Source organism: Perca fluviatilis, chromosome 8 (genome assembly GCF_010015445.1).
Source record: "Perca fluviatilis chromosome 8, GENO_Pfluv_1.0, whole genome shotgun sequence".
NCBI lineage: Eukaryota > Metazoa > Chordata > Actinopteri > Perciformes > Percidae > Perca > Perca fluviatilis.
In genome coordinates, this window is record NC_053119.1 from 5,230,940 (window position 1) to 5,258,884 (window position 27,945).

Here is a 27,945-nt window from a genome sequence, read left to right on the forward strand (position 1 = left end):
ATTTTTAAATACACAAAAAGTGGGTTAGTGCTAGTGGTGTATATACTGGTGGTAGTGAATCAAAGGGGTGGAAATGCCAGAAAAATGCGACAAAAAAAAACATGGTAAAATATGCAACAAAAACTGTCAAGTGTCAATTTTTAATTTTGACTAGATGCAATCACTTTTAACTGTCGCACATTTCATCACCTGTACACTTTCACTGTTAAATTGAGTGCAGTATAGAGGTGATGAATAATGTCTTTGTCATCATGTATTTTTGTTTTGTCAATGTATATGTTACCATTATGTGTACATTTTAATGTGTAGTGAATGAGTGCTGTATGACAGCTGGCTGTCTATGTTAGTCCTATGTCACCTGCCTATAGGGACTGCAGATGAAAAGTAGTTATTTTTTACTAATTCTGGCATATTTACATGGTGTATTTTATACAACAATGTTCAGAAATATGCATGCTCCCTATCAAATTAAAAATGAAATCTCATTTTATTCCACTTACTAATACGTCCACCCTAATACGAGCTGTGAACCTTTGGCTCTTGGTTTCATCCTACCCCAGATCTCCGTCAGAGCCAATCACATCAAACAGTCCACTCGGGTGACTTTAATTAAAAATAACTCACGTTTTTATTAACTTTGAAGTTGTACACAAACAGTTGGTAGCAAATATACATATATACAACTTCCTTTTAGAAAGAAAAACAAGAGGAAAGTAAACATTTACAACAGCTGAGTCCTTTGGCACTTAATGTTTGGGTTCAGAGGGAAGTTAAAAACAATCCAAAACTGGACAGATGGTGACAAACCGCGGTGGAAACCGTGGCAACGGACTGTGTGAGGGAAATGTAGAAAATAAAAGTGGGTTTTCCCGTTTTCCTGCATTCTCACTGACCACGTTTACACGCATACTAATACGCCACTATTATTCAGAATATGGACATCTTTTACATTTGATTTAGAATCTGCGTCTCAATCAGGGTTTTTACAACAGTTTGTGACAGTTTACAGTGTTCGGTCAGCTCTGTGCGTTGCTACGGTTGCTGTACACAAACCAACCAGCCGACAGTTTGCAGGGCCGCGGTAGAGATGCACGGCCAAAAGAAAAGAAGGAGAAACACTACAGCTACTTTTTAAACATTATCTAAGACTTGGATATCAACCGTTTTTTTGGAAATGAGGAAATATCACAACGCCGATGTTTAAAAGAAGCTGGTTGAAGGAATGAAAGAGGGAAGCTGTGTTCGCACGCTCCAACAAGTCCGCCACCGCTGGAAAACTTTGGAAAAATCCTATTTTGCACGGCTGCATGTAAACGGGAATGTAAGTGGAATATTCTCTTTCATAAACCGTGTAAACAGCTTAGGCAGAATATCGTCTTTTTTTCAGAATAAGAGCAAAAAAAAACTGAATATTATGTGCATGTAAACGTAGTCATTGAGCTGAAGAAAAGTCTGAAGTCTGAGACATCTTTCACAGGCCTGGGCGTTACTTCTAGAAGAATCTACCGGTGGAGTCTCACGTTTGGTCCCGTTAACTACAAACCATGAACGCTTCACACATCTGTTGACCGATCTCTACATCACGTCAGTTTCTCACATTGACTTCACGGAGTTCAGTTCGTCTCAGCGTGGTCAACATTTAGTCGTCTTCGTCATCTTTGTCGAAGTGGTGTACTGTCCGCGAGTCGACGCAAAACCGACTCGCTAACCTCTAACTTTTTAACCTCTCGGTCACGGTGGATTCAAGGATCCTCCGACATCCCAGACTCTCCGTTTAACAAGCGGCAGAAAGGCGCAACACATCCTCGCTCCCATCTCGCAAAATACGGACCGTTGGTCAGGTGCCTTTGGCGGTTTTTTTTACTGACGCTAAAAGACTCCTTTAGCGTCAGATCTAAACGCGCTGGGTCGGGAATATTGGCGTCACTATTGGCGTTGACTAGGATTGGGCATCGAGAACGAAAATCCCCCTAAATGATTTTTTTTTTTAAATTTATTTATTTATTTATTTATTTATTTATTTATTTATATATATATATATATATATAAAAATTACGATTTTCATCGGAATTGTTTTATTGGAATCATTTAGGGGGATTTGGTTTACATACGTACATACATACATACATATATAAAACATTAACGTCATATTTAAAAATCTCCAGTTAGCATTTAGCACTGACTTAATGTATGGCCCTATGGAATCTGTCTTCTAGGGTTTTAAAATTCTCATTTTCGTGATTCCTTCAACGATTCTGTGATCACAGAAACTTTAGGGCCCTACAGTAATGCTGCCGTCAGGCTGCGACTGGCCCCCGTCGAAAAAGATACTTGCCACCTGGCTAAGCAACTTTCTGGGGGACAACCCTGAACTCTGAATGTTTTTAACGAACTTCCTGCCCAGGCAAACTTTCACCAAAACAACCAAGAAGCATAGCGACGCTTTGCTGTAATCAACCGTCTGTTAGAGTCCTTCAAAAGTCAAATAAAGTGGGTTGGAAAACAACGTAAAAACTGATATGATTTGGAAAAGGATCAGCAGTGATGTACAACACAAACCAGCTGTAGTTAAACCAGTGGTAATGCTCCTTTAATCTGAGGAACCACTTACTTCAGAGGGCGTGAATTCGCTCTCACTACAAATCATCCGTCCTTTACGTCACCGCAAACGACGCTGCCGGGGTTTAGAAATGTCGGCGCTTTTTTTTCCTACTTTCTCCAAGCAGTCTTTACGTTTCTTTTTCATTTCTGTACAGTTTGAAAATGTGGTTACGTTAACGTTTCAATGGGAGACAAAAACCAATAGAGAGCCGAAGTCCCTTCCCTTCCAGTGGACCGCCACGGGACCTTAATTCGTGAAAAAATAAATATACATGATGGTGAAAGAAATTATTTTTTGATCCCGTCTGAATTGAACCATGGCTTACACATATGATGTTTATCGGTTTAAAAGATAATTTTCTTGAAAAAATAGCTTTTAAATTGACTAAAAGGATATGTGTAATCCATGGCTCAATTCTAACGGGATCACAAAGTAAATTGTCTTTCCCCGTTCACTACCGTTCATATTTTTTTTCGAATTAAGGTCCCGTGGCGATCCCCCGGAAGGGGAGGGACTTCGCCTCTCTATACGGGATTCTTTTAAAGCCAAAGACCATCTCTTAAATGTGATTAATAACAAAAAATCCTATTTTACTAGGAATTGTACTGAATACTTTGCAGATTCTGCAGTGACAGTGCTCCCTGGTGGACAAACTATTTAAAGGAGATCCTTTTTCTAAATGACAAACATTTGTCATTTCTCTTCAACGACTTATATACGCTGATGATGTGCGATTATATAACAATCGTCCGATAATATCAGTACTGCCAATATATTAGTCAGGCTCCAATTAATCTGTGCTTGCTGCATTACCACAAAACAATGTAGAAGTTACAAAAAGAAATGCAGACTTGATTAGAGATGAATTAAACAACTATTTTGATAATCGATCCATCATTTCAATCACATTTTTGAAGCAAAAAGAGAAATGTTTGATGATCCGAGCTCCTGAAATGTGACAACTTTGTTTTGTTGTATTGTGTGTTCACAAAGTGAATATCTTCTGGGGGTTTTTTTTGTGTTAAACTGAATATCTTTTGTGTTTTATTTTGTGTTAAACTGAATATCTTCTGGTTTTCGACTGTTGGTCATACAAGCAAGCAATGTGAAGACGTCATGTTGGCTATTTTTCACGATGTTCTCACATTTTACAGACCAAACAATTCGTCAGATAATAGGAGAAGACAATCAACAGGATAAATGATAAAAGGTTAGTTGCAACTCTGACTCGATGTTGACGGCGATGGATTGATTTTCATACTATACAGAAATGATGAATGGGAGTAAATGGCTGCGTGAGAATGTAGGAAAAATACATGATGAATCCAAACAGCCTGAAAATGGTCATGAAAATAAAGTATGCATGATTTGCAGTTGAAGAGACACACACACACACACACACACACACACACACACACACACACACACACACACACACACACACACACACACACACACACACACACACACACACACACACACACACACACACACTTCCGTCAGACTAAAAACACAGGAGAGAAAACCACCAGAACGAGAAGATCCGAACACGAAAAGGACTCGTATATGTTTGTAATGTGACTCATGTAAACACAATCTTCCGGCTTTAAGGGAGAAACGTCCAGTTATCACACACCGCCAGCTTCATTTTGTTTTCTGTGCGGGCCAACGGTCACCAAATGTTCAGTAACGTAGATGCTTTTTTTTGTTAAAGAAGAATAAACCATAAATGTTTCCTAGGGGCGATCCGGGTTTTTTTTTTTGCGTATGTAAACTGAAAAGTTGAGCAGCTTTTAGATTTTTCCACAGTTGCACACGGACTGAGTCATCTCCTCTGGGACTGAGTTTGTGTGTTTGTTTTTTTTTTAGTTGTATTTCCTAAGTTTGTGAAGTCCGTCCAGTTCACTCCCACCTGTAGAGCTTCAGCATCTTCTCGGTGAGCGAGGCCAGGAAGTGCTCGCCGTTCACCGAGAACGGGCTGATGTCCAACACCGGGAGGTCGGCCGGAAGCTTCTGGAGCAGAGAGCCGCTGCCGGCGTCCCACACCTGACGAACGGGACATAAAAGGGTCAGAAGAAGACGAGAAAGAAGCAGAGGAAGAGGATGATGGGAGAGACTGTTTCCAAGACAACTTCTGGCTCTTTCAAATTAAAAGGGATACGCCACCGTTTGTTGAAATAGTTCTTATCACTGTCTCCCCTAGCTGTAGATAGGTGGGCCAACGCATTTTTTTGTGCATGCATTGTTTTAGTCCGGTGAAACACCGGCAGCACCGCCGCTAGTTAGCTTAGCGTAGTGAAGGGAATCCTATGTTGCCGGTTAGCATGTTGTGAGTAAAAGTGAGCCAACAAAAGAGAAAAAAAACAACCTAATTACTTGCACTGAGACAAAAAATGCGTTGGCCCACCTCTCTACAGCCAGGGTAGACCGTGATAAGCCCTATTTCAACAAACGGTGGCGTATTCCTTTGTATCTTAAAGTATCACATATCTTACAATTACAATTAAAGACTGACCATAGTGGAGTTGGAGGCCTCGTCCCCGGCGCAGACCAGCGTCCCGCCTCCGTCCGGTCTCTTGAAAACGGCGTTCTTGGTGAGCAGTTTGCAGGACGAGCCGGCGCTGAACGTCTGCACCGGAGCGCAGGAGCAGCTGGGCAGCTGACTGGAGTCCTGCTGAGGCGTCCTGTTCAACGCCATCAGGACGCAGCGCAGGGACGGGTTGGAGCGGCCTGCGGGAGAGACGGGGGGACATTCACATAAACACATCTCTGTCCTGCTCTCACACCGTACCGATCCACATAAACACATCTCTGTCCTGCTCTCACACCGTACCGATCCACATAAACACATCTCTGTCCTGCTCTCACACCGTACCGATCCACATAAACACATCTCTGTCCTGCTCTCACACCGTACCGATCCACATAAACACATCTCTGTCCTGCTCTCACACCGCATCGATCCACATAAACACATCTCTGTCCTGCTCTCACACCGTACCGATCCACATAAACACATTTCTGTTCAGCTCTCACACCGCATCCACACATAAACACATCTCTGTCCTGCTCTCACACCGTACCGATCCACATAAACACATCTCTGTCCTGCTCTCACACCGTACCGAGCACATAAACACATCTCTGTCCTGCTCTCACACCGTATCCGATCCACATAAACACATTTCTGTTCAGCTCTCACACCGTACGATCCACATAAACACATCTCTGTCCTGCTCTCACACCGACCGATCCACATAAACACATCTCTGTCCTGTTCTCACACCGTACCGATCCACATAAACACATCTCTGTCCTGCCCTCCTACACCGCATCCGATCCACATAAACACATCTCTGTCCTGCTCTCACACCGTACCGATCCACATAAACACATCTCTGTCCTGCTCTCACACCGTACCGATCCACATAAACACATCTCTGTCCTGCTCTCACACCGTACCGATCCACATAAACACATCTCTGTCCAGCTCTCACACCGTACCGATCCACATAAACACATCTCTGTCCTGCTCTCACACCGTACCGATCCACATAAACACATCTCTGTCCTGCTCTCACACCGTACCGATCCACATAAACACATCTCTGTCCTGCTCTCACACCGTACCGATCCACATAAACACATCTCTGTCCTGCTCTCACACCGTACCGATCCACATAAACACATCTCTGTCCTGCTCTCATACCGTACCGATCCACATAAACACATCTCTGTCCAGCTCTCACACCGTACCGAGCCACATAAACACATCTCTGTCCAGCTCTCACACCGTACCGAGCCACATAAACACATCTCTGTCCTGCTCTCATACCGTACCGATCCACATAAACACATCTCTGTCCTGCTCTCACACCGTACCGATCCACATAAACACATCTCTGTCCTGCTCTCACACCGTACGATCCACATAAACACATCTCTGTCCTGCTCTCACACCGCACGATCCACATAAACACATCTCTGTCCTGCTCTCACACCGTACCGATCACATAAACACATCTCTGTCCTGCTCTCAACCGTACCGATCCACATAAACACATCTCTGTCCTGCTCTCACACCGTACCGATCCACATAAACACATCTCTGTCCTGCTCTCACACCGTACCGAGCCACATAAACACATCTCTGTCCAGCTCTCACACCGCACCGGGCACATAAACACATCTCTGTCCTGCTCTCACACCGTATCGACCACATAAACAATCTCTGTCAGCTAGACTAACATCTCGTCAGCTCATACCGTCTAACCATCTGTCCGCTCTCATACCGTACCATCCACAACACATCTCTGTCCAGCTCTACACCTACCATACATTTGTCCAGCTCATGACCCTCATTCTGTCTTCATACCTACTACATAAACACATCTCTGTTCAGCTCTCACACCGTACCGATCCACATAAACACATCTCTGTCCTGCTCTCATACCGTACCGAGCCACATAAACACATCTCTGTCCAGCTCTCACACCGTACCGAGCCACATAAACACATCTCTGTCCAGCTCTCACACCGTACCGATCCACATAAACACATTTCTGTTCAGCTCTCACACCGTACCGATCCAGACTCCGAGTCCTCGTCTGAAACACTTTTTTAATCTGCTGTTGTAAATGCTCGATGTCTTGGTTGTTCTGTCCTGTTGCAGTGATTGAATGCAGCGAAAATAATCTGCATGCAACGATTAAACGACGGACATTTCAGACAAAGTTTAAAGTGCTCATATAATGCTCATTTTCCGGTTCATAATAGTATTTAGAGGTTGTACCAGAATAGGTTTACATTGCTGCAGCTCCTCTTTTCACCCTGTGTGTTGAAATTTCGGTTTTAGCTACATAGTGAGACATCAAACTTCTGTTCCATCTTTGTTGGGAGACACACATGCGCAGTACCTAGGTAAGGACTACTAGCCAGTCAGAAGCAGAGTATGAGGGCGAGTCCTGACAGTAGCTAGGTAAGGACTACTAGCCAGTCAGAAGCAGAGTATGAGGGCGAGTCCTGACAGTAGCTAGGTAAGGACTACTAGCCAGTCAGAAGCAGAATATGAGGGCTAGTCCTGACAGTAGCTAGGTAAGGACTACTAGCCAGTCAGAAGCAGAGTATGAGGGCGAGTCCTGACAGTAGCTAGGTAAGGACTACTAGCCAGTCAGAAGCAGAGTATGAGGGCGAGTCCTGACAGTACCTAGGTAAGGACTACTAGCCAGTCAGAAGCAGAGTATGAGGGCGAGTCCTGACAGTAGCTAGGTAAGGACTACTAGCCAGTCAGAAGCAGAATATGAGGGCTAGTCCTGACAGTACCTAGGTAAGGACTACTAGCCAGTCAGAAGCAGAGTATGAGGGCGAGTCCTGACAGTAGCTAGGTAAGGACTACTAGCCAGTCAGAAGCAGAGTATGAGGGCGAGTCCTGACAGTACCTAGGTAAGGACTACTAGCCAGTCAGAAGCAGAGTATGAGGGCGTGCCCTGACAGTACCTAGGTAAGGACTACTAGCCAGTCAGAAGCAGAGTATGAGGGCGAGTCCTGACAGTAGCTAGGTAAGGACTACTAGCCAGTCAGAAGCAGAGTATGAGGGCGAGTCCTGACAGTACCTAGGTAAGGACTACTAGCCAGTCAGAAGCAGAGTATGAGGGCGTGCCCTGACAGTAGCTAGGTAAGGACTACTAGCCAGTCAGAAGCAGAGTATGAGGGCGTGTCCTGACAGTACCTAGGTAAGGACTACTAGCCAGTCAGAAGCAGAGTATGAGGGCGTGCCCTGACAGTACCTAGGTAAGGACTACTAGCCAGTCAGAAGCAGAGTATGAGGGCGAGTCCTGACAGTAGCTAGGTAAGGACTACTAGCCAGTCAGAAGCAGAGTATGAGGGCGAGTCCTGACAGTACCTAGGTAAGGACTACTAGCCAGTCAGAAGCAGAGTATGAGGGCGTGCCCTGACAGTAGCTAGGTAAGGACTACTAGCTAGTCAGGGGGGGGGACTTTGGACTTTTTCACTTTGTAAATCTATAACGTGCCCAAAAAGATATATAACACAATAAAGGGAAAAAGCCAAAAAGCATAATATGAGCATTTGAGTGACACGATTTAGTCTTCCACAGAATAAACTGCGTTAAAAAAAATGTGTTAAACGTAAAACACATCAACAGAATCTGTTGGTTTCAATTAGTTTCAGTTGTCAAGTTGCATCTTGCATGTTCTTCACAGAGTGGCAGATGTGTTAGTATCACCTTTGAGTTTCCTGTGTTTACACTCCTCACTCAGCAAGCTGCTGGTGAATCAGCACTTCTGCTACGGTCGTCTCAGCGTGACGCTCGCTGGGATTATTTTCATTACAGAGTCGGTTGTTTTCATTGGGGGGGAAAAAAATAAATAATGCAAAAAAATATAGACCCGACCTCCACGATGTTTACATTTCAGATGATCAGAAATCATTTGGCAACAGTTGAGATTTGTTTAGCATGTGTTCTGTATTTAATGGACGTGATGTTTTTGGAGAGAACGTTTCCATCTGTGATGTACAGCGTAGCTGTGCGGATCTTGTTCAGGTCTGGTTCTTTTTGATGAGAGCTTGCAGCAATTTAGTTTTTCTGTAATCAACATTTTTCCTGCTACAGACGTCTCTCAGATAGACACTCACTGGGATTATCGCTTGTTTAAAGTGCCCATATTATGAAAAAAACACTTTTTCTGGTGATTTGGGGTGTTCTTTTGTGTCTCTGGTGCTTCCAGACACATACACACTTTGAAAAAAATCCATCCATGCTGTTTTGAGTGAGATACGGTTTCTGAATGTGTCCTGCCTTCAGTCTCCTAGTGAGCTGTTCAAAATCGGCTCGGACTGTGACGTCACAGTCCGAAATGAGCTGGCTAACCACAACCGTTAGCTCGTAGCGTTAGCCGGCTAACGCTAGCATGCTACGTCGTTCTCAATAGCAAAGCACTGCTACAACACACACAAGTTCACCATAATCTACAAAAGAACTACTTACATGTGCGCCCTCATTTAGAAGTCTCCCAGCTAATCCTGCCTTGTAACTGACCAAAGTTGGAGAAACAGCCTTTCTTTTACTGTCTCTAGAGTTAGCTAGCTGACATGATCTACATCTGAGCTACTGAGCATGTGCGAGTGCAATCAAAGATAGTACAGAAGAAGAAGATGAAAAGAGGTCTCACTCTGTACCTAAAACAGAAACCAGGTGAAAAGAGGATCTACAGCAGTGAGAGAGAGCTGTGCAGTACAACAAAAATATGGTGTTTTTTGAAAATTAAACCATGTAAACCTATTCTGGTAAAACCTTAAAATACAGTTAAGAACCTGAAAATGAGCAGAATATGGGCGCTTTAAACTGAACTGGCCTTTTTCTCATTTTGTCTTTTAAATTGTTTTTCCTTTTTGTTTGGGTCTTCATTTTTTTTTCTTCCAATTGTATCATCTGAAGCCCTTGTGACTTTGTAAAAGGTGCTATATAATAACATTTATTATTTTTATTATAAGTCCTTTGTGCACCGAGTCTGATCTTTTCATAGGAAAATGTAAAAAATAAAAACAACCTTCACTATGTTTACACTCCAGATCATCAGAAATCATTTAGAAAAACTTCAATTAGTTTTTGCATTGCACACACCTGGCCTGTAGGTGACCAGACAGTGTCGGCTCTCCGTCTCCACCTGGATGTCGGTGCAGCCGGCGCTCTCCAGCGGCAGGACGTGCGGCCTGTACGTGGTCTCGTTGACCTGCTCCCAGAAACAGCCGCCCTCCAGGGAGCCGGCGATCAGACCGCCACAAGGGAAGGAGCTGGACGCCGCCCGCGGGACGTAGCACAGAGACGCCACCGGACACCTGGGAACGTCAGCGGTTAGACACGGTAGCGCTTTCAGGCGTTTTCTTGGCTTCACTTGTACAGTGTGGGCAGCGGCGGTCTGGGGCGTACCTGGAGCGGAGCGGCTGCAGCTCCTGGACGTGCGTGCTGGTGTCTCTGGTGTCGTAGACGAGCACCGAGCCATTGCTCAGACCCGCGTAGACGTAGTTGCTGTTGTCTAAACACCAGCAGCAGCTCCACACGGGTTTACCGGCGTTATAGGTCTGAACCACAGTGTTGGTCAGCAGACTGCAACACACACACACACACACACACACACACACACACACACACACACACACACACACACACACACACACAGAGACAAAGAGACAGACAGAGACAGACACACACAACACACACAGAACGCACACACACACACACACACACACACACGCATTACATCACTCCAGAGAGAGGAGAAATCACATTCAATACTATAGAAAACACTCAATGTAGAGGGGGGGGGGGGTGTGTGTGTGTGGTGTTTGGGGGGGTGTGTGTGTGTGTGTGTGTGTCTCTGTCTGTGTGTGTGTCTGTCTGTCTGTCTTTTTGTGTCCGTGACTCTGGGTGTGTGTGTGTGTGTCTGTCTGTGTCTCAGTCTGTGTGTGTGTGTCTCCGTCTCTTTGTGTCTGTGACTGTGGGTGGGTGGGTGTGTCTCTGTGTCTGTATCTCTGTGTGTCTCTGTCTGTCTCTGGGTGTGTGTATGTATGTGCGTGTGTGTGTTGTGTGTGTGTGTGTGTGTGGGTGGGTGTGTGTGTGTCTCTGTCGGTCTCTGTGTCTCTGGGTGTGTGTGTGTTTCTGTCTCTGTGTGTGTGTGTGTACCTGGTGAGTTTGATGGTGTTGTCCAGAGCGGCCGACAGCAGCAGACTGTCGTTCTGTCTGTTGAAGGACAGACCTCGGATCTGTTTACTGTGGATGGGAACGTACTGACTCGCCTTCATGTTGACCACGCTCACCTTCTTGACCCCACAACCTGAAGGAGGAGACAGGAAGGGGGACAGAAAGGCTTGTGTCACTGTCAACGGTCACAAAGCAGAGAGAAGGAAGTCTTTCTAAGGAAACACACTATTGTCTGGGTTTTCTAATCTACCGTATCAGTCAAAAAATGCGTCATGAAGAGGAAAAAAAACAGAGAAGTCGCACTGGACTATAAGTTGCATTTATTAAAAAATGTATTTCACAAACTCCAAGACCAAAAACAGCCTTTTTCATCTGTCAACTACACAATAGCACACAGAACAACAGGCTGATGGTAGGTGCCCGGTATGTTAACGTAACACATTAACAGTTACTGAACTGTACAATAGCACCCAGAACAACTAGCAGGGCGTGGAGACGTAACTGCACCGCTGACCAGCCCCTCCCGGCAGCACGTTGTTCAAGCACCCATCTGTGGACTCGTTCCTCCAGCTCTGGCCGTCTTGCTTTCAGCCAGCGATTAGCCGATTAGCTTTCTATGTTTTCTTCATTGCAACAAGAGTAACCTTTTCTCACAGTCCCTCACAAGTTCCTCCCTCATTTCAAACTTTCTTTCTGCTGCTCGATTACCATTTTCGGCTGCATATTTTACTACCTGCAGTTTGTTTTCTTTCTCAGTTGTCTTTAGGATCAGCATTCTAGTTGTCCCAAGCCTAGAGCGCCCTCTTGCGGCTGTAGACGGCAATGCTTTTAGTATGAATGAACATTTAAAAACATGTTAAATTATATATATTTTGATATATAAGTCACACCTGACTATAAGTCGCAGGACCAGCCAAAGTAGGAAAAAAAGTGTGACTTATAGTCCGGAAAATACGGTAATGTTCCGGGGCTTTCACAGCCATTATACGCAACCGTATGGCCGTAAAAAACAACGCGTAGCATCTGGTCCAAAGACCGTATAGGAGCTGTCTGCTCATTGTCTTCGCGTACACAGCGGCACAAAAAGGAGCCACACCCACACAGTCTGGCGGCCAACTATTATCATGTCAGTGACAAGCTGCTCCTCCCAAGTTCCGCTTTATCGATCTCTCCCCAGCTGCGACTGACAACAACCGACCTTTGTGCAAATAATTGCGTATGACCTCATTTGCACCTTGGCGCTCTCAACAATCTAGGGAAAACCCTGAAGTCCTTTTGTAGCACGGCACTACACCAAATGTCTTGGGGTTCAAAATCTCTTTGTCTCTGAAGAACAAGTACATGCTCAATACGTTTCATAGCTCAGTGTTTCCTCTATGTTGACTTTGCAGTGGCGGCCCACCATGGCAATATTTCTGCCGCCACGGTATCAGAAATAGGGCAGACGCACAACGTAGTCGCGGTTGTCTTTTAAATGATACTGCAGCTCACATTGCAATTTAACAACAAGTAGAACTATTGAGAGGTTATTGGACCCGTCCAGTTTAACAACAAGTAGAACTATTGAGAGGTTATTGGACCCGTCCAGTTTAACAACAAGTAGAACTATTGAGAGGTTATTGGACCCGTCCAGTTTAACAAGTAGAACTATTGAGAGGTTATTGGGCCCGTCCAGTTTAACAACAAGTAGAACTATTGAGAGGTTATTGGGCCCGTCCAGTTTAACAACAAGTAGAACTATTGAGAGGTTATTGGACCCGTCCAGTTTAACAACAAGTAGAACTATTGAGAGGTTATTGGGCCCGTCCAGTTTAACAACAAGTAGAACTATTCAGAGGTTATTGGACCCGTCCAGTTTAACAACAAGTAGAACTATTGAGAGGTTATTGGGCCCGTCCAGTTTAACAACAAGTAGAACTATTGAGAGGTTATTGGGCCCGTCCAGTTTAACAACAAGTAGAACTATTCAGAGGTTATTGGACCCGTCCAGTTTAACAACAAGTAGAACTATTGAGAGGTTATTGGGCCCGTCCAGTTTAACAAGTAGAACTATTGAGAGGTTATTGGGCGCGTCCAGTTTAACTCCTCCACGCTGTTGTGTTGATGGAGTTTATTGTCAAAACGTTCGCTTTCTTCCGAGCCGACTATTAAACGAACAGCTCCGCCAAAAACATCACCGCGGTGGGTCCGTTCAACTTGTCAGCTCATCGTCCTGATCTCAAACATCTGGAAACATTAAAAACAGTAAGCGAGTCAGTGTAATATTTAGGGATGGTACGGTTCATGAAAAAACACCCGAACCGCTCGGTTCGCTAGTCTCGGTTCGGAGCATGTGTACCGCACGGTTCGTCAGTCCACTGTTAAGCTGCACTAACCTCTTACTGCCGTAGTGCCCACTTTATACACCTATGTTAAAACACTAACTGGAAATGACGAGCGGGATGGGCGTGACAAACGCAACCCATGGCAGCTGATTGGACGATCGCGTCACATGGGTCTGGCTGGTCCCTAATTTCAAAACAGACTGTCATGGCGGCTCGTTCAGAGTACAATCTCATATTGTACAAAAATAGTTCACCGAAACGTGTTTCTGAAAACATTTTAAGCGAGAAATAGGCCGTGCAGTTGCTGAATCTGTCTTCATTTCAGATCGACAAAGGTCAGTTTAAAAGATTTTCATCAGATTTTGAGAGACACCGACCCTACCTCAAGTGGATGGAAGCGCTGCAGCGTCACGTGTACCTGCAGAAATGTCCAGTGGGAGAGAGGCTGACCGGAGCTGGAGGATGCGCCAGCGTTGTTTATAGTCTGGTGTGTGGGAACATTTTGGATTTCATGGTACCTATGATGAAATAAAACAATATATAGAACTGCCACTGTGTGCATGTTTTGTGCAACATGCATTCAATATGCTAATTTTAGCTATATATCATATGCTGAAGTATATTCTGGAGTGTTAAAGATTAAAAGAAAAAATAACAAGAACCGTACAGAACCGAAAACCGTGACCCTAAAACCGTGATACGAACCGTGGGTTTTGTGAACCGTACCACCCCTAGTAATATTTCATTCTATACTTTGGGTCTGGTTTCCTGTGGAAAATTTCTTGGAAAATTAATTTTGTAGACCTGTCGCAGATGTTAAGTGCCCTATAGTTCCTCCAAACAAAAACTCTAAAAAATCCTAAAGGAAACACTGCTTGGGGTTCAAAATCTCTTCTTCTCTGAAGAACAAGTATATGCTCAATAAGTTCCGTAGCTATCTGGGACAATAACGATAAACAATACTGCCATCTTTTAATGTGGTCACGAGGAAGAAGTAAGGGCGTCTCACCGGGCACCAGAGTGGAGTGTGGGGACGGCTGCGAGGCCAGCAGGCAGCTCAGAGGTTCACAGTAGGATAAAACCCTGCAGCTCCCAGCCTGGGACACCAGCACCGCCTTGGAGAAACTGTACTGGGCCATCCTGGAGCCGTCCGCCCTCTGGGACAGGCCGAGGAGGAGCGAGGCGGACGCAAAGGAGGAAGAGGAGGAGGATGAGGACGGGACTGAGCTTCTGCCAGCCTGAGCCATCAGAGCCCTCAGCTCCTTCACAGAGACAGAGAAAGGGAAGAAGACGTTTTACGTGAAAAGGAAAATGATGTGGATGACATCTAGTTGTTGGACTATGGAGTCCAGAATGTGCCAGTTTATCAGTAATTAAATCATGCATTTTACTTTCTTTCAATCATTTTATTTTACGCAAATGGTACCTGCAGCTCTTGTTGTGCTTGTCCGTATTTGTTGGTGACAACCTGCAGCTTCAGTTTGTACTGAGCTGATTCCAGTTCAGCCTTTCTCCTCAGAGACTGTTCCTGCTCCAGAGACCTAGACACACAGAGACACACACACAGACACACACACACACACAAAGTCAAGGCTATTAAATGCTGCAAAAATCTGCTAAAATCACCGCCAAAACGTTGCAGAAAATGTTTGCAGAAGTGGGATTAAGTCCTTGGGATTAAGTCCCTGAAGCACAAAACTTTTGCCAGCCACCTTTTAAATCCTACAGGAGACGGGTAGGTACGTTTTTGGGTGGTTTACTCTTTTAACAGTGCCGACTTTAAATCTTTCACTATAGTTTCATCAAGCTGAAAGGAAACTGTGGCACCTCATTAGCCTACAGCGGCCCTACAGATCGGGGGGTGTTGGCAGCATCACTCACTTCTTTAAGCTCTCCTGCTCGGAGTTGTCGAGCGCTCTCAGCTTCGGAGCGTACAGCAGAACGATGTCGGAACGCTTCGCTTTCTTGTTGCACTAAAGAAAAACAACACAAACACATCGTCAGAGTCCAGATTTGAGATGCGGGATGAGACATTAGTGGGGGGGGGGGAACCCCAACTAACAGGCTCCAAGCCTGGGTATTGACCTCCAGGCCTAACACCCTCTCTCCCAAGCCCCAGTTAGTGCCTCTATGGCTGTGTGTTGAACTCCAGGGACCCTATGCTCCCCTCCCAAGCCCCAGTTAGTGGCTCCAAGCCTGGGTTAACATGCCCCAGGGCCCCCATGCTCTCCTCCCAAGCCCCAGTTAGTGGCTCCAAGCCTGGGTTAACATGCCCCAGGGCCCCCATGCTCTCCTCCCAAGCCCCAGTTAGTGGCTCCTAGCCTGGGTTAACATGCTCCAGGGCACCCATGCTCCCTCCCAAGCCCCAGTTAGTGGCTCCTAGCCTGTGTTAACATGCTCCAGGGCCCCCATGCTCTCCTCCCAAGCCCCAGTTAGTGGCTCCTAGCCTGGGTTAACATGCTCCAGGGCACCCATGCTCCCTCCCAAGCCCAAGTAAGTGGCTCCAAGCCTGTGTTAACATGCTCCAGGGCCCCCATGCTCCCTCGCCAAGCCCCAGTTAGTGTCTCCAAGCCTGGGTCAACATTCTCCAGGGCCCCCATGCTCCCTCCCCAAGCCCCAGTTAGCGGCTCCAAGCCTGGGTCAACATTCTCCAGGGCCCCCATGCTCCCTCCCCAAGCCCCAGTTAGCGGCTCCAAGCCTGGGTCAACATTCTCCAGCGGGGGAGACGATAGGTTTTTGTCCCGATCCGATTCTTTCATGATACATGGGCGCCGATTCGATTTGTATTGCGATTGATTTTCATTTATTGAAATTCTAGAAGTGTTGAGATTTACTTTTCCTTCTTTAACAAAAGCAAAAGTTAAATAATACACACTTCTAGAGAGATATATACAATATATCGAAAAAAGTAATTGAAGAATGCACATCACATGTCAGTCAGTCAGGCATTTATTTCATTTGTAGAGAGGAACATAAGATGGATTTTCTGCATTTTCTGCTTTCGCTCTGTTTTGCTGAAAACGGATATGATTTCATAAAACAAATTCCAGGGAAAAGAATAGATTTTAAAGAAATCATCCCAAAAAAAACAGTCACGATACATCCGATTTTCGATGTTTTCCCCCAACCCCTATAAAAAGACTGTTCCAACTTCGTGTTCAAAACACAGTGACGAGACTGACCTGTGGACACTTGGCGGCCGGGCCCTGAGCTTTCAGCCAGCGCTGGATGCAGGTGAAGCCGAAGAGGTGTCCGCAGCGCAGAGCGGACAGCCGGTGCTCGCCCGCCGTCGTCCACGCCTCGAAGCAGATGGAGCAGATATCGCCCTCGCCCTCTTCGGCCTGCGGCGGCTTGGCAGAAGCCGAGGCCGCAGGGACCGGCTAGAGGGGGGTAAGAGTAAGAGTTTTTAGATGAAAACAGATGTTGACAAAGCTTTCCTTCGGGGACATAATTAGAACTTAGACAAAAAAAGGGGAATAAATTGCAATATAAGGAAAAACATTGCCATAGGTTTTAAATCGTAATAACACCATATTGTGCCATTAGAGCGTAAGTCTCGCCGAAATGCAGCCTAGGGTCTTTTTGTGAATGTACCCGAGTCAAACCTTTGTTTAAAAGCATAATTAGGACGGAAACGCCACTTTTATGATTGGCCATCTTGCCAGTCAAAATGTGTCGATCTCTGAAGGCATGTATGTAACAGGGAGGAGAGAAAAAATGGCTTAGTTCCATATAACTGCACGGATAATTCGTTGTTTTGTCGTTAGTGAAAAACAATATTGACCTTGTAGTTGAAAAGGAGCCTCATATAAGAATGACATTTCCTCCTATGGAGTCTGTTCATTCGCATATCAACACTTTAACTGCTAAAGTGAGTCGTTAAAACCTTTTATAGTAAACTCTGTGAACACAACCAATGTTCTCAATGCTGGAGTTCATGTGTAGAGCCCCTGGTGATACTTGGAGCAAAGTCTCATGTTGTGTCGAGCCTTCTTATGGTTTTAAAAATAGTGATTCTGATGCGATCGTAGTAGTGCCCCTAGCACTCCCATTCAAAAAGGCCATTTGAACGAAATACAGTGAATCTTAAAAGTGGCGTTTCCGTCCTAAATATGCTTTTAAATGAAAGTTTGACTCTGGTACATTCACAAAAAGAACCTAGGTTGCAATTTTGGCAAGAGTTACGCTTTAAGAATCGTGATGATACTGTATAATGGGGCCTCTGGTGCTTCCCATTAGGGCTGCACAATATATCATTTTTTAGCGTTATCGCCATATCAACGGGCGCGATAAATACATCACGAAAGGCTGCCACATCGCGACGGACACTCAGAGATTTTTTGTATTAGTTGTTTGATCTAAACAATTTCAGAAAAATGTGGATCAGCGTTTCCCAAAAACATCCTCAAATGTCTTGTTCGGTCCACACCTCAAAGATATTCAGTTTACTGTCACAGAGGAGAGAAGAAACTAGAAGATATTCACATTTGAAGCTGCAATCACAGAAAAATGGCCTATAATAATTACTGGTTATCAAAAAACAAACACAGCAGTCTCACTGAAATAATTTTTCTGACACTGTGTCGTCGGGCGATGGCAGCCTGTATCTGTACCAAAATTACAAAGCAAACTCTTTAAACTAACACTAGATGATGGAGAACAAGCTAAGTGACGGGAGTGAATATAAAATACACGGAGTAACATCGTTAGCCCTCTGTTTAATGACTTATTTTAAATTAGCTCTGGCAAAATATGTCGTCGGTGAAATCCAGAACACAAGTAGGACACCTGGTTCTAGGAAGAAGAGGGATGGAAAAGGTTTGAATGCTACCTGGACGTTCTGATTGGACGTTTCTGTCCTCTCGCCGTCTGCAGCTGAACCGGAGTCTGGACAAAGACGGGAAGAAAGAAAAGAAAATTAAACTGGACTCAACACAACACAGACTCCGCACTGGTCTGTGGAAACCAGTCAACGACATTAATAAGGGCTGCTGATAGCCAACGAGTATTTTCACTGTCGATTATTTTCTCGATTAATGGATTAGTTACAGCTTCTTTCCCACTGCCATCATCCCCACTTTGGCCACCCACCCACTTCTCTACACATTACATACTTATCAGTCCAATATGCATCTTTGCACACTACTTTTGCACTTTACATCCCACTCCATGTGTACTTGTCTTGATATTATGTCTTATTTGTATATTTGTATATTATGTTGATATGTGCCTATATGTATATTGTTGTCTCTATTGTACAGTATGTGTCTATATTCTATTTGCCTACTGAATGTTTACTACTACATGTCTATTTGTTGAACGTATAGAGAGTTAACACCAACCAAAGTCAAATTCCTTGTGTATGTACGTATACTTGGCCAATAAATCTGATTCTGGGTTATCTATTACATTTTAGAAAATGGTGAAATATGTGGATCAGTCTTTCTGAAAGCCCAAGATGACGTCCTCAAATGTCTGCAATCAGATAAGTTTTACTTTTTTCATAAAAAATGATGATGATGATGATGATGATGATGATGATAATTACTAGTTATCAAAATAATTGGCAATTTATGTAAATGTTGACAACTAATGGATTAATCTTTGCAGCTCTAGACATAAAGTAGTTGTGCTGGTCAGACTCACTGGTTGGACCAGCTTCCTGTGGTTGTGCGTGTTGGACGGCGGCGTTGCGGCGAGGACTAGCAGGCGGCGCCGGGACGACGGGCTCCGGAGCAGCAGCGGTGGCTTCTCGGTTGCCCCCCTCCTCTTCCTCCTCCTCGTCAGACTCGCTGACCTCGGTGGTGCTGCCGGACTCTGGCTGAGCTACGCTGGCGGCCGGCGCTCGGAGCAGGAAGTCGGGAAAGCCTCTGGAGGGCGCCGCGGTCTGGCTGGGGTAGTGCACCCGGAGGCCCTGCCTGCAGCAGCGCACACACACACACACACACACACACACACACACACACACACACACACACACACACACACACACACACACACACACACACACACACACACACACACGGGTTTAACATCTCAGCAAGACGCTCGACTTTCAGACAAAACACAGCTGCTGAGAGGAGACTGGAGGATCTGAACCCGGTGTAGAAACAGACTGCCGAACAGAGCTACATTTAAAGAACTATTGAGATGCAGCCACTAAGACACAAGCTAAGTCTCCATCCACTTGTCAATCGAATTATCTGAAGTTCGGTAAAAAAAACTCATGCGAATAAAGCGGTTGAATGTGTGTTTCCATCCAACGGCTTTAACGCCAATAAAAACCTGTTGTGTAATGACGTCACATGCTGTTTTGCGGTCAAATTGGTATATCGAATTGATTTGAGACATTTTAAGGTGTTTCCGTTCATTTTCACACTGAATCGCACAACATTCAAGCAAACATTTGCAAACAAAGTTTTGCTAGACAAAATGGATCGTGCCATCTACCAACATATGATCAATATTGCACAAGTTGTAATAGTGCTGATGTGCCAGTGACATATGTGACATATCGAGCTATAATAAGAAAAAGACCACGCTATCAACACATTGCTGTGATGATGCAGATGCACGTAAATGCCCGACGACAACGGAGGCGGCCTGTGGCGTGGGAACGACAGAGTTACATTTTGCTCGTAAATTAAATTCAAAGTCTTTCGTGTCTCCTCGTTCGTCCACTTCCATCTGTCTTTGTTGACGCTCGCCATGTGTGCAAACAGAGCGGAAATACTGGGCCGAAATTAACTAAAACTTCTTCTTCGTATTGTGGTGGGTTGCAACCATAAAATGACCTAAAACTTAATCGCAATTCATTATTTGTTCGGCAAATAGCGTTTCCATCAGCGTTTATCGCATAAGCCGTATATCGATCAAGAGAAAATCCGATGAGACCGAACGTATTTCCTTTGAGTCGATATTCATGAAATTCAACCGAATTTTACTGTTTCCATGAGGCATTTTTCATTCGATATCACTTAAAAGGACAATTCCGCAAAACGAACCTAGAGGTTATTAACTGATGTGTACCTACTCTGTCTCTCTCTGGGACATGTTTTCATGCTAATCGAATGAGTTTGGAGCTTTGACGAGGCTACCGCGGGCCGCTGGTTAGCTTACAATGCTAGTTATATGGGGACACTCAAATTAAGTCGTTATCTAATACCACTAAAAAGGCTCGAAATATCACCACATGTTAACGTTAGCATATTTAGGGTCCCTAAATGTGAACCGAAGCATTGACAACATTGTAAGTGTACAGATTGTCTTTATAATCTTTTTTAATAAACTGTCACGTTCATGTTTACTCGCGGGAGCCATCTTGGAAACCAGTCATGACTAGTCGAAAAACGAGCGCCGTGTAAATTCCCATACTGTCCATGGAGATTCCACGTTGCACGGCTAGTCCTCACTGGTTTCCAAGATGGCTCCCGCAAGTAAACATGAACGCGACTGTCTTTATAATCTATCTTTTTTAATAAACTATCTGTACACTTACAATGTTGTCAATGCTTCGGTTCACATTTAGGGACCCTAAATATGCTAACGTTAACGTGTGGTGATATTTCGAGCCTTTTTAGTGGTATTAGATAACGACTTAATTTGAGTGTCCCCATATAACTAGCATTGTAAGCTAACCAGCGGCCCGCGGTAGCCTCGTCAAAGCTCCAAACTCATTCGATTAGCATGAAAACATGTCCCAGAGAGCGACAGAGTAGGTACACATCAGTTAATAACCCCTAGGTTCGTTTTGCGCCGGAATTGTCCTTTAACTCGGATAAAAACGTGCGGATGGAAACGTAGCCACCGTCAACTCCGTTGTCCTTAAACTGCAGACTCTGGGGCAGCTCAGCTGGTTGAGCGTGCACCCATTTGCAAAGGCTCAGTCCTTACCGCAGCGGCTGCGACTCAATTCCGACCTGCGGCCCTTTGCTGCATGTCATTCCCCCCTCACATCTCTTAAGCTGTCCTGCCAAACGAAGGCCTAAAAAAGCTCTAATAAAAAAAATTAAAACTGCAGACTCTAGCTACTGTACATCCACTTGATACATCGTCGCAGCTAAACTTTTCGCTCTCTCTCGTCCGGTCACACCGCATCTCCCGTCACTTTCTCTCTCCGTCTGTCTCGCTGTCCCACCGACATCCTAACTGGCCGTGGTAGATGAGCTGGCGCAAATATTCTAACCTTTTGTTAAACAACTGTCACAAACCGCTGCCGGTATGAACAGTCTTGATGCAAAATATTCACAGTCAATTATTTAGCATTTTTATGTGATTTATTCGTCACGCCCCCCCCAGTGTGTAAGAAGGCCTTGAACCGAGGCTTCTCTGTGCATTATTTGTGGGTACCTGATCCTCCTCCGCATTGGTGTGCCATGAGCGGCTGAAGGCGAAGCCGCGGAGCCGCTCACCGCTCTCTGACTGAACGCCCAGGTGGCAGGAAGCCTGGGCGGCGCACGAGCCGCCGTCTGCCCTCTCTCGTTGTCGTCGTCCTCGTCCTCGTCCACCTCGGTGCTGCTGCCGGAGTCCGAGATGACGTGCGGAGCGTTGGCGTCCGCGGCCGCTGCAGCAATCTCTCGCTGTCTGCCACCTCCTCCCTGCAGCTCCCCGGGGGAGTCCACCTCCATGGCCTCCATCTGCACAGCAGGTTAGACGGTTAATGATCCCCTATGACTCCTAATTCCTGTTCACCTTTAAGACAGAGGCTTCATTGTCAACATTAACGTATAAAGCCAGCCGTTGTCTTGCACAGTCCTACATTAGCGACCTCTCAAACCCACATGTTCCCTGTTCTTAGCCTGAGGTCCTCGGGAGCAGCTTTGCTGGCTGCAGCTTCTCCGCCGTAGCTCGACGTGCACCTCCAAAAATGTGTAACTTTTGGCGCGTTCTTTTTGTCTTGTAATCGCGACTAGTAGCTCGAGCGTGACGTCACATCCGTGTCGAAAAACGAATAACCGTGGGGTTGTTGCATTCTTTTTGTCACACAATACTACGAGTCGGAGAAAAGATGATTTTTGTAACATTTTTAGTAACATTTAGGATTCTATTCACCCAGTTATTGACATATTACACACATATATTTCACAGTTTGATACATGAAAATAATGTTTTGATTAACGTTAGGCTACTGCTCTGCTTTCTGCTCAAGACTCGGCTTAAAGCCATTGTTGTCATAGCAACCGAGCGTCTCTAGCCAATTTCAGCTGCACAAGCTACACAATAACTAATGAGGCGGTATTTTACTCATAAGACTGTAGAGACATGCCTATAGGTAGCAGTATACAGCGCTATGTTTAACTCCTAATAAGACTGTAGAGACATGCCTATAGGTAGCAGTATACAGCGCTATGTTTAACTCCTAATAAGACTGTAGCGACATGCCTATAGGTAGCAGTATACAGCGCTATGTTTAACTCCTAATAAGACTGTAGAGACATGCCTATAGGTAGCAGTATACAGCGCTATGTTTAACTCCTAATAAGACTGTAGAGACATGCCTATAGGTAGCAGTATACAGCGCTATGTTTAAATCCTAATAAGACTGTAGAGACATGCCTATAGGTAGCAGTATACAGCGCTATGTTTAACTCCTAATAAGACTGTAGAGACATGCCTATAGGTAGCAGTATACAGCGCTATGTTTAACTCCTAATAAGACTGTAGAGACATGCCTATAGGTAGCAGTATACAGTGCTATGTTTAACTCCTAATAAGACTGTAGAGACACGGCCGTAGGTACGTATACAGCGCTATGTTTAACTCCTAATAAGACTGTAGTGACATGCCTATAGGTAGCAGTATACAGCGCTATGTGTACGACTTCTTCATTTGGTTACAACAAAGACAAAACTGCTTAAAATTGTAGAAAACCACAATGTTTACTACGTGTGATGCACGACATAGCCATCTTTGAAAGTGAGCTCGGGGTCCTCTGAGTTCAGACGACTTGACGAGTCGTAAATACGACCTCGGGGGGCGTTCTTTTAGCAACTTCCGGGTGGTAACTCCGGAAAACGACTTTGGTGGACAAAAAGAACGCACCATTTGCATCGAGGCGACGCAGACCGCAAGGGCTGTGATTGGTCAACTGGTCCTGTGTGTTGATAGTGGGTGTTTCAAGCAGCCTGCTGTGGGGAGTAGCAACATGCTAGTTCACTGACATGAGCTTTGCAAGTAAACACTAAAAAAATAAACTAAAATATTTTGGTTACAGTGACTGAATTATCCGTTTGTAAAGTGTCTACGTGTCAGTAACGTTTTGAAATTAGCACTTCGCCAGCAAGCAGTACTTTGTGGGCAGTTGTGCTAAAGTTAGCTTTGCTAACATAACATAAACTGGCTGGCAGACACCTCGCAAATAACCTCAGGCTTATTTTCTGGTTACAGTAACTAGGTCACTGAATTTTACTGTGTCTATTTCTCGGTACTTTTTACAAAATCTAAGCAAGAAAAGGCCAAACAAATAAGATTAATATTTTAGCACGACAGTCTATGGGGGTTTGCCATTCTGAGAGTACAGATCCATTTGTCCGACACGACTGAAGCGTGGTGTCACGACTTCATACGGCCATGGCTGATGCTGCACGCCCCTAACCAGCAGCTGATTGGACGAACGCATGTCGTGGGTCTGGCTACTCGAGAATTTCAACAGAGTGTCATGGCAGCTCGTTGAGAATACGATCTCGTATTTTACAAAATTAGTTCACCAAAACGAGAAATAGGCCGTGCAGTTGCTGAATCTGTCTTCATTTCAGATCGACAAAGGTTAGTCTGAAAGATTTTCGTCTACTTCTATTGGATAGTTGCGTTCAACGGATTCATTTGCATAAAGATGGGCATCGGCCAGCTTTTTGACGCGCAGCGTTTTTTTTCCAATGCAGCGCCGCCTTCCCGGGATGCTTTGCAGGCGCGTTGAAGTCACTTGACGTCACCCATAGGAATAGAGTGGAGCGGACTTTACAAGTATTCGCCGCTCTCTAAACAATACACAACTCAAATTCATTGAAATTGCTCTATGTGTGGCTAAGAAGTGTATTGCAGTGTCATGGAAATCTGACTCCCCTCTTCTTATTGTTGAGATGAATAGCTGCATTCCCCTGGAAAAAAATCACTTACTGTCTCAGGAAACGATATGACACCTTTTTGAAAATTTGGCAGCCATATTTGGACCATATCAGTACATCTCTTACTCCAAGCACATGATGTAGTCGTTTGTATTGAGCTTGCTCGCTGACCCTTTTTATTTTATTTTTTATTTATTTTTTATTTGTCCTTTCTTTTCTTTAATTTTACAGGGAGGGCTATAAGGTACGGGGGTTTATCCGCCATGTTTTGCCCTGTGTTATGTCGCTATACTGTTGGTGTACTGACATGTTTGTACGCATTATATATGAAACTGAAAATAAAATATTCCAAAAAAGGAATAGAGTGGAGAGCGGCGCTCAAATGGATCTGTACCGCCAGTACCGTTTCGGTGGTGAGCGACACAGACACAGGCGACACCGCCACACACACCCCCTAGCGTTATGGCGGTGAAATGCACCGCGATGCAAAGCAACCCCAACGCAGAACTCCGAAAGGGTCACGACGGCGTGGAGTTGACGCAGAAGCATAAAAACATCCTTTAGACCTCTTAAGGCCGGGACACATCAGGCCGATTATCGGCCGTGGGATAGTCTGGCGAGGTCAGTGACTCGAGTCTGTTCGGTGTGTCCCGTGCCGTCAGTCTGGGGGGCTGTTGGCGTTCATTTTGGCCGACCTGACATGTTCAGTCGGAGACAGGGAAGTCGGGACTCACCCGGAAATGGCGAGCAGGATGAGCGTGACTAGAGTCTCTCAAAATCTGACGAAAATCTTCTAAACTGACCTTTTGTTGACCTGAAATGAAGACAGATTCAGCAACTGCACGGCCTATTTCTCTCTTAAAATGTTTTCAGAAACACGTTTCAGTGAACTATTTTAGTACAATATGAGATCGTATTCTTAACGGCTGCCATGACAGTCTGGCTCTGAATTTCCGGAGAAAACAAACCCATGTGACGCGTTCGTCCAATCAGCTGCTGGTTTTCATTTCTTGGGCAACATTACAGATTAGCGCCGCCTGCTGTTATAGAGATGTATTACGTCTCGTCTCCTCTCGTCTTTTGGGTCTGTTCTGTGGCAGTTTTTTGGACCTCGGGGACGCGACTGATCATATCGACGGGGTTTTCTGTCAACGGTCGCCCGTCGACCGACAGCTTTTTAAGTTTGTGTTTTGATGTATTTTTTTTTTTTTATAGTAATTTACAGGCTTTTACACTCAGGGTATTACTTTAAATGTGTGTTTGAATTTTCTGAAACACAGTTGTTAAGAAAGTTTGTACATTTGCCACACATAGCCTTTCGGCAAACACCAAACCCTGCTCCACTAGTTAAAGTGCAAGTAAAGTGCAGATAAAGTCTGCTTTTGGGACTGATGAAGTCTAACTCGCTGTCAAATAATTCAGCTGATACTTTAAGGTCACTTGACTCGGTAGCATAATCCTGACGACAGGTCTTTTAAGTTTTAAGTGAAAGTAAAAAGTTACGCTCATTAAGCTGGGACAAATGTAACCTGGTTAATATCTACACACTGGACAGTAAGGCTGCTATTACATCGAGATAATGAACAAGTCTCTTAAAGACGAATACCGGGTCCGCTTTTCCTTACAGCGTGCTCTCACAGTGGAGCCAAACTATGCTCAAACTAACGGTAACGTTAGCGGCACAAAGTCATCTTTTCAACCTGCATGCTGTGCTAACGAGCTAGCTTATGTTGATTTGCAGTGCAGTAGTTAGTTAGCAGTGACTACACGCCCCGCGAAGTATGGATGTCTCTCGCCGACTGTCCAATAAATTAGCTACCTTTGAAATGTATTAATAGATCTGTGATGGCAAACACCTCCCGTTGCGTTCTCCGGGGGCCAGGTGGTAACGTTACTTTCTGCGGCTAAACACCGAAGTAGAGACCGAGATTGCAGCGGCCTCCCAGCAAAAACAAACCAGCAGTAACACTAACATTAGCTTCTTGTAATTTATGTATTGTATATGTATGTATATAGTTAATACGACAGTGAACGATTTAACTTATTAGCTTATATGCAACGTTATAAAATAGCAGAGAATAAATAATGATAATTCGACTATCTGTTGGTTCTGAACCCCGTGTAACCACGGACGCTTGAGCTAAACTTAGGTCACGTTAACGTTAGCTAGCTAGCATTTGTGAGGTTGGGATGCTGCCAACATGCGTTTAAGACCTTAAATTACGTTTTTGTTAAAGTCATAATATGAATAGCTAAGGGTGGTATTAACTACGATGTTGTTACTGTAAATACGCTTAAGAAAACGAGTCAGCTTGTTAGTTCGTTAGCGCGACTAACGTTAGCTAGCTAGCTAGCTAGCTAGTTAACGTTAACCGTTAGACACCTAGCTACCTGTATGGAGGTGAAGGTTTAACAGCCGCCGACCCCGCTCCGGAGGACCACACAAAGGAACAACATGACTCCACGGCAAATACACAAATCAAACGGGTCTGGTTGAGGTGAGTTTACGGGTTACTTCCAGCAGTCAGGACCGCGGTCAGGGATCGAATCTCCCCGCGCCAGTTCGCGCTGCCCGCCCCATCCTGTTGCGACGTCACCGCCGAAGATCGTACGTTGACAGGATGAATCACACGCAAAAAAAAAAAAAAAAGTATGGAAGCCCATATCAGCCAATATGATAAAAAAAAAAAAAACATTCTTTAAGTCATTATAATGAAAAACGTTCTCAAAATAATGAGAAACTTTATCAAAATAATGAAATAGTATCTCAAAATAATACTTATATAATAACATAATACTTTATTCCGTTATCCTTTGCACTACGCTCCATAATTAAAATAATAATTTATCATAAAAATTATTTACTCCTGCACATTTTGCGCTCTACCTGCCACCCTCTACCTGTCTATATTGTTTCTGTTTATATTGTGTATATATTGTTTGTTTTTGTTGTTTGTTTTGTATGACTAAGCACATTGTGAGCATTGTATAATCCACTCGTGTCAAACTCAAGGCCCGCTGGCCAAATCCGGGCCCCTCGCATATTTTGATCCGGCCCACATATCAATTTCGGTTCATAATACATTTTGGCCCAACTACTTTTTGTTGCTTTATCTGTAGTTTTTATCACTTTTGCACACGCTTTTGGTGCTTTTTTCAGCATTTTTGCCACTTTTTCAGACCTTTTTGTCACATTTTTTTTTTACGTTTTTTCCCGATGTTTTTGTGTCGCTTTTT

The 27,945-nt window shown here is 44.6% G+C and overlaps 1 protein-coding gene across 1 annotated transcript; it reads right to left on the reverse strand.

Moving 5' to 3' along the window:
• Window positions 1-604: 604 nt before the first annotated feature.
• rfwd3 (ring finger and WD repeat domain 3) lies at window positions 605-27,322 on the reverse strand. Its single transcript, XM_039808961.1, has 13 exons — window positions 27,100-27,322; window positions 21,995-22,281; window positions 19,292-19,563; window positions 18,477-18,532; window positions 16,828-17,025; window positions 15,527-15,618; window positions 15,072-15,186; window positions 14,655-14,907; window positions 11,304-11,454; window positions 10,551-10,727; window positions 10,245-10,459; window positions 5,118-5,332; window positions 605-4,648 (listed from the first exon to the last, which is right to left on the reverse strand). The coding sequence occupies exons 2-13, from the start codon at window positions 22,279-22,281 to the stop codon at window positions 4,505-4,507; spliced, it is 2,175 nt and encodes a 724-aa protein (XP_039664895.1). The 5' UTR covers window positions 27,100-27,322; the 3' UTR covers window positions 605-4,504.
• Window positions 27,323-27,945: the final 623 nt, after the last annotated feature.